The 6,000-nt window shown below is 56.5% G+C and overlaps 1 protein-coding gene across 1 annotated transcript; it reads left to right on the top strand.

The window, feature by feature from the left end:
* The first annotated feature begins 799 nt into the window (after positions 1-799).
* Positions 800-4,872, top strand: LYPD3 (LY6/PLAUR domain containing 3). The gene is made up of 5 exons (XM_036834927.1): positions 800-956; positions 1,544-1,675; positions 2,443-2,613; positions 2,859-3,020; positions 3,880-4,872. The coding sequence occupies exons 1-5, from the start codon at positions 869-871 to the stop codon at positions 4,362-4,364; spliced, it is 1,038 nt and encodes a 345-aa protein (XP_036690822.1). The 5' UTR covers positions 800-868; the 3' UTR covers positions 4,365-4,872.
* Positions 4,873-6,000: the final 1,128 nt, after the last annotated feature.

The raw sequence follows: 6,000 nt of genomic DNA on the forward strand, positions 1-6,000 counted from the left end.
GATAGTTTAAAAAGCAAATCTGATTGTGTCTCGGAGCTGATTTAGACCCCGTGAAACATTCTCCATCTTTCTCAGAATTAATTCAAACCTCTCCTCAGGGCCTGGAACGGGCCCTTTTGCCTCAGTTTCCCCCTCACTCCCCTCACTTTCTGAGCGCCAGGTACACCAGCTCCAGGTACACGGCTCTCATCTCTGTGTTCGAAGGGTCCATGCTGCTTCCAGCCGAGGTCTTTGCACGTGCTGACCCCTCTGCTTTGCAATGTGCTCTGCCCTCACCCCGACCTGCTGCACTGGCTAAACCTCCAAGTCTTTAAGATCGTAAGGCACCTGGATGATTTACATCCTCAGGGATGCTTCATTGACCAGCCCCCACTTTTAGATGCCACACCTCCTTGTGGCTCCCTACACTTTTTCCTTCGTTGTCCTCGCTGTAAATAACAATTTGTATGATTATTTGATTAATATCTGTCTCCCCCATCAGACTGTGAGCTCTGTGGGGACCAGCACTGGTTCTGTTTAGTCTCCAGCATCACCCGGCCCAAAGCCTGCACTCATTCAACATTTACTGAGTGCTGAGTGTTGAGTAGACCCTCTCTGTGAGCCTTATATCCTCTCCCCACCGCCACAAACACACAGACTTTCTCCTGGGAACTGCCGGGGAACCTCGACTCCCGCCCTTTCCCTCCTTGGCAGCGGTGGGTGACGCACCCAGGGGCGGATGTCGCGCCCCACAGCGGAGGCTGATTTGGCCCGGTTGGGCAAGGCCAGGGTTGCCTGGGGGGAGGTTACTCAACCCGGGCTCACGTAAGAGGGCCCGGGTTGGGAGGCGGCACAACTAGGGGGGAAGCCGACAGAGCAGGACGGAACCATGGACCCCGCCAGGAAAGCAGGCTCCCGGGTAGCGATCTGGACAACGGGCTGGCTGCTGCTGCTGCCTCCGCTGCTGCTTCTAGAAGGTGAGTCTGCTGCCAGAAGGGGGCGGAGGGGATAGAGTGGGAGCTCTAGGGAGGGGGGTTCCCCTACCCCATACAGAGAGGGCTTGTGGGAAGGATCTCCCATCCTGGGCAGAGGGGTTGTGAGAAAGATCATCAGTCTCGGTCGGGGGAAGGGGTGGGCTGCGGGAAGTTTCCCTACCCTGGGCACAGGGGACTGTGGGAAAATTTCTTCCATCCTAAGCAGACGGGGGCCTGTGGGAAGGGATCCCTCACCGAGCTGACTTGACTGTGGGTAAAATTCTCCCATCCTGAGTGGAGAACTGTAGGAAGGAGTCCCCCCACCCCCCGTCTATGGCAGGGATCCCCCACCTTGGGCAAAAAGGGCTGTGGCAAAGATGCTCCCACTGCAGGCATAGGGCGTTTGAAGGAAAGGGACACAAATGTATCTCCTGGCCTCAGATTTGTGGCGAGGTTTTCCTTATCCCGCCCTGGAAAAGAGTGTGCAATAGGATTGCACTGGGACAGAGGGAGTGGGAAGGACTATTTCTCCTTTGGGGGAGGAGGCTTCAGTAGGGATCGCTCAGTTCTACCTGCCTCTGTACCCCCAGGAGCGCAGGCCCTGGAGTGTTACAGCTGCGTGCAGAAAGCAGATGACGGATGCTCTCCGCAGAAGACTAAGACGGTGAAGTGCGCGCCAGGCGTGGACGTCTGCACAGAGGTCGTGGGGGCGGTGGAGACTAGTGAGTGGGGCCTCTCAGTCCTTGAGTACTCCTTTACGCTCCTCCATCTGGGCCCCGCCTCCTTATAGTCCCGCCCCTCCCTCTGAATTTGGCCACACACCCTTGAACGCAGCCCCATCCTTCCCTTTCAGCCTGGCGTGGGCCCTTCAACACAACCACGCCATTAGGGCTTAGAGGGATGAGGACGGAGAGTTGCGCATGGGTGGGGTGAACTGGGAGAACCCAGATCTCGGACCTCGTCTCCTTCAAGAGCACACCCTATCCATTTCCCCTGGACCACTGAGATCTCCCTACCCACTTCTGTCCCTGCCAGAATCCTCTCCACTCCAGCCTCCCCTATCCAATGGGGCCCTTGGTGATGGAGATCCCTCTAGAGGTCTTCTCCTAAAATCCCTAGGCTGAGGCTCCGCCCCTCTGACCCGCCCTGTCTGCGGCCACAGCTCCTAGGAGGCCTCATCCGTCTCTGATCCTGTGCCTTTTTTGTCGGTCTCAGTTCCTTCTGATGCTGCTTTCTGCGGTTCCGACTCCCTGTGGTCGTGCCCCGTCTTAGCTCCACTCTTGGCCCTCCCCCGTCGATTGTGTCCAGTGTCTGTCAGCCTGTCTGTCCCCTCAGACTCCGCTTTTTCAGGTTCCGCCCCTCGGTCTGTTATTGTTTCCCCTCGGATCGGTTCTTTCTGAGGCCCTCGCCCTCCCACCCAGGCCAATCCTCTGGTGCCGGTCTATTCCAGGCCCCGCCCCTCTGACCCTGCCCCCTCCCCTCTCCGCAGTCCACGGGCAATTCTCGGTGGCAGTGCGGGGCTGCGGTTCGGGACTCCCCGGCAAGAATGACCGCGGACTGGACCTTTACGGGATTCTGGCCTTCGTCCAGCTGCAGCAGTGCTCCCAGGACCGCTGCAACGCGAAGCTCGACCTCACCTCGCGAGCGCTCATCCCCGCAGGTCGGTGGGGGCGGGGCCGCAGGCCCAGGGGCGGAGCCATGTCTGGGCTGAGCGGCTAGGGGCGGTCACAAGGGGAAGGCGGGAGAACTCCGCAGGGGCTGGGGGCGGGGCCACGCCCTGGGGCGGGGTTAGAGGCTGAGCTGAGTGTCCGTCGAGGGGCGGAGACGTGGGCTGGAGGGACGCGGAGCAGGGCTGTGCTTCCTGAACCCTCTCGACCCCTTCCTTCCTCCCCGCCCGCCTCGCAGGCAATGAGAGTGACTACGAGCCTAACGGGGCCGAGTGCTACAGCTGCGTGGGGCTGAGCCGCAAGGAGTGCCAGGGTACGGCGCCGCCCGTCGTGAGGTGCTACAACGCCAGCGACCACGTCTACAGGGGCTGTTTCGACGGCAACGTCACCTTGACGGCAGGTGAGCGAGCTCGAAGCACCGGGCCTTCACGGGTTGTGGTAACCTTTCTGAGGCCTCATGGGTGGTAGGTAGCCCTTTACCCAAAGGGTTCCCCCACCTCAGCGCATTCTGGGAACTGAAGGCCTAAGTTCGTGGCTTGTCCTAGAGCATCATGAAAAATGCAGTCCTATTCCCAGTATAACACGAGAATAGGAATGCTTTTGTCCTAGAGTTTTTGGGGAAATACAGTTTTCATAGAGGCCTGCCAGGTGCAGAATGGGAGAATGTGCAATGGGAAATGTATTTAAGCCTCCAAGCTTCTGCCCAGGCATCGTGGGGAGTGTAGTTCTGACTCCTGAAAATTCAAGGGTTAGTGTCCCCACTTGTCCCAAAGTATTAGGAGAGATGTAGTTCAGCCTCCTGGCCTCTGCTTCAGGGAACCATGGGAGATGTTCTTCAAATTACATTCTCTGCCAGGTGTATTATGGCAGATGTAGTTCTGACTCTAAGACTGAATTTTGGTGGGGGTGGTGTGAGGGGTGGGGGGAGAGAGAGGGAGGCAATGGTCTGCTCTTTCCTCGTGTGAGAGGTGTTGTATCCCAGTTCAAACCTTTCTTCCAAGGCATTGTGGGACTTGTAGTTCATTCTACACATTTTTCCTCTCAAAGTACTATGGGAAATGTGGTCCACCGTGTGCCAAAGACAGTGGGACAGTGTTTCTCAAAGTGGGGCCCGAATTGAGACTTTGGGATTAATGGATGCAGAGTCCTTCTGTCCCCTGTTTTGGGTCTTCTTGCTCTTGTCTTGCCCCTAAGTTTCATTCTGGCTGTGCCTACCCCCTCCCTCCAACCACGGACCTACCTGTGTCTCCCTCCTGCAGCTAATGTGACTGTATCCTTGCCTGTCCGGGGCTGCGTCCAGGATGAGTCCTGCACCCGGGATTCGGCGACAGGCCCAGGGTTCACGCTCAGCGGCTCCTGCTGCCAGGGGTCCCGCTGTAACTCGGACCTCCGCAACAAGACCTATTTCTCCCCTCGATTCCCGCCCCTTGTCCTGCTGCCCCGTCCTCCGTCCACCACTCTGGCTGCAAACAACTCTGTCAGTACTTCTGCCCCAGCCCTGTCCTCCACTTTCACCACCAAACCCACCCCAGCCCCAACCAGCCAGACTTCTCCAAAAGAGGTCGAACCTGAGACCTCCCAGGAGGAGGAGTCTACCTCGGCTGGAGGTGCTAGTGGCCACCAAGACCGTAGAAATATTGGGCAGTACCCCACAAAAGATGGAGCCTATAATAAAGGCTCTGCAGCTCCTTCAGTGGGGTGGGTGGCTCTTCTGTTGGCTGTGGCTGCTGGCACCTTACTATGAACTTCTCTACCTCTTGCCCTACTTCCTTGGCCATGGGTACCCTCACTTCCCATTACTCCCTCTTCCACCACTGGACTGGGCTGGCCCAGCCCCTGTTCTCCCTAGCTTTTGCTGCACTGGTTTGCAGCTTTGGGACAGAAAGTTACCGTTGTATATATCCTGCCAGGGTGTTCCAGCTTTTTGAGGGCAGCAACTGTATCCCCCTCACCTTTGTCTCCCCCTGGTCTCCTCCTGGTGCCTAGGTCAGAGGGTAGTCAGAGCTGTCCCAGGGAAGGTGGGAGAGACAGTGATAAGCTTCCTATTCGCTTTCTCACAGTCAACCTGGAATAGGAGAGATGGGGTCTGAGGGCTCTGCCTCCTGCCCCTGAATCTTTGTGGGAATCATTTTTTGGCATCTTTGTCTTCTTTTCTAGACTGTGAGCTCCTCAAGGGCAGGGACCGTGCCTTACGCCTCAGTGTGGTCAATGTCTGGCACATAAGGCTTCAATAAAAGTTTAATTACTTTGTATAGTGTTTTAAAGGAGTTATTTCTACCTCATTGCTGACCTACCTCAGTATAACCTACCTGAGATATTTCTACCTCCTGAAGCTGAGCTAGGGTGGGAATGCCAAGACTGAAATGGAGAAACTGAGATCCGGAGTCGCAGCCCTGGAGGACGTTGGTTTTGAACACTTTTCACCTCCTGAGGTTTAGCCGTGCTTACGGGTGATCCCACTGGTGAGGGGGAGACCGGGTGAGACCACTGAGCAGTGTGGAGGGGTGAATGGTACTCTTAGCAATGTTTGGGAGCAGAGGGGAGCTTTGTTTCACAGGTTTGTACATGGTCCTCAGGCCCCACCAACTTTGCCATCTGTTTTTTTTTCTTTTAAATAAATGTTTTTATTTTTGGCTGTGTTGGGTTTTCGTTGCTGCACACAGGCTTTCTCTAGTTGCGGTGAGCGGGGGCTACTCTTCGCTGCGGTGCACGGGCTTCTCACTGCGGTGGCTCCTCTTGTTGCGGAGCATGGGCTCTAGGCGCACGGGCTTAAGTAGTCGTGGCACGTGGGCTCAGTAGTTGTGGCTCACAGGCTCGAGAGCGCAGGCTCAGTAGTTGTAGCGCACAGGCTCAGTTGCTTCGCGGCATGTGGGATCTTCCCCGACCAGGGCTTGAACCCGTGTCCCCTGCATTGGCAGGCAGATTCTTAACCACTGCGCCACCAGGACCCCTCATCTATCTGGTTTCTTAAGAATCATTGTACAGCACGGGGAATATAGCCAATTTTTTTTTTTTTTTTTTTTAATGGAGGTGTATGTGACATAATGAAATGTTTTTTATAGCTACTTTATTTATTTATTTATTATTTATTTTTGGCTGTGTTGGGTCTTCGGTTCGTGCGAGGGCTTTCTCTAGTTGCGGCAAGCGGGGGCCACTCCTCATCGCGGTGCGGGGACCGCTCTTCATCGCGGTGCGCGGGCCTTTCACTATCGCGGCCCCTCCCGTTGCGGGGCACAGGCTCCAGACGCGCAGGCTCAGTAGTTGTGGCTCACGGGCCCAGCTGCTCCGTGGCATGTGGGATCTTCCCAGACCAGGGCTCGAACCCGTGTCCCCTGCATTAGCAGGCAGATTCTCAACCACTGCGCCACCAGGGAAGCCCG

Source organism: Balaenoptera musculus, chromosome 19 (genome assembly GCF_009873245.2).
Source record: "Balaenoptera musculus isolate JJ_BM4_2016_0621 chromosome 19, mBalMus1.pri.v3, whole genome shotgun sequence".
Lineage (NCBI taxonomy): Eukaryota > Metazoa > Chordata > Mammalia > Artiodactyla > Balaenopteridae > Balaenoptera > Balaenoptera musculus.

Bases quoted from the DNA above. Each gene is read 5' to 3' on its own strand.
- LYPD3 (XM_036834927.1), top strand. From the start codon at position 869: ATGGACCCCGCCAGGAAAGCAGGCTCCCGGGTAGCGATCTGGACAACG. The intron at 1,676-2,442 runs GTGAGTGGGGCC...CCCTCTCCGCAG, and splicing joins CGTGGGGGCGGTGGAGACTA to TCCACGGGCAATTCTCGGTG. The intron at 3,021-3,879 runs GTGAGCGAGCTC...TCCCTCCTGCAG, and splicing joins CAACGTCACCTTGACGGCAG to CTAATGTGACTGTATCCTTG.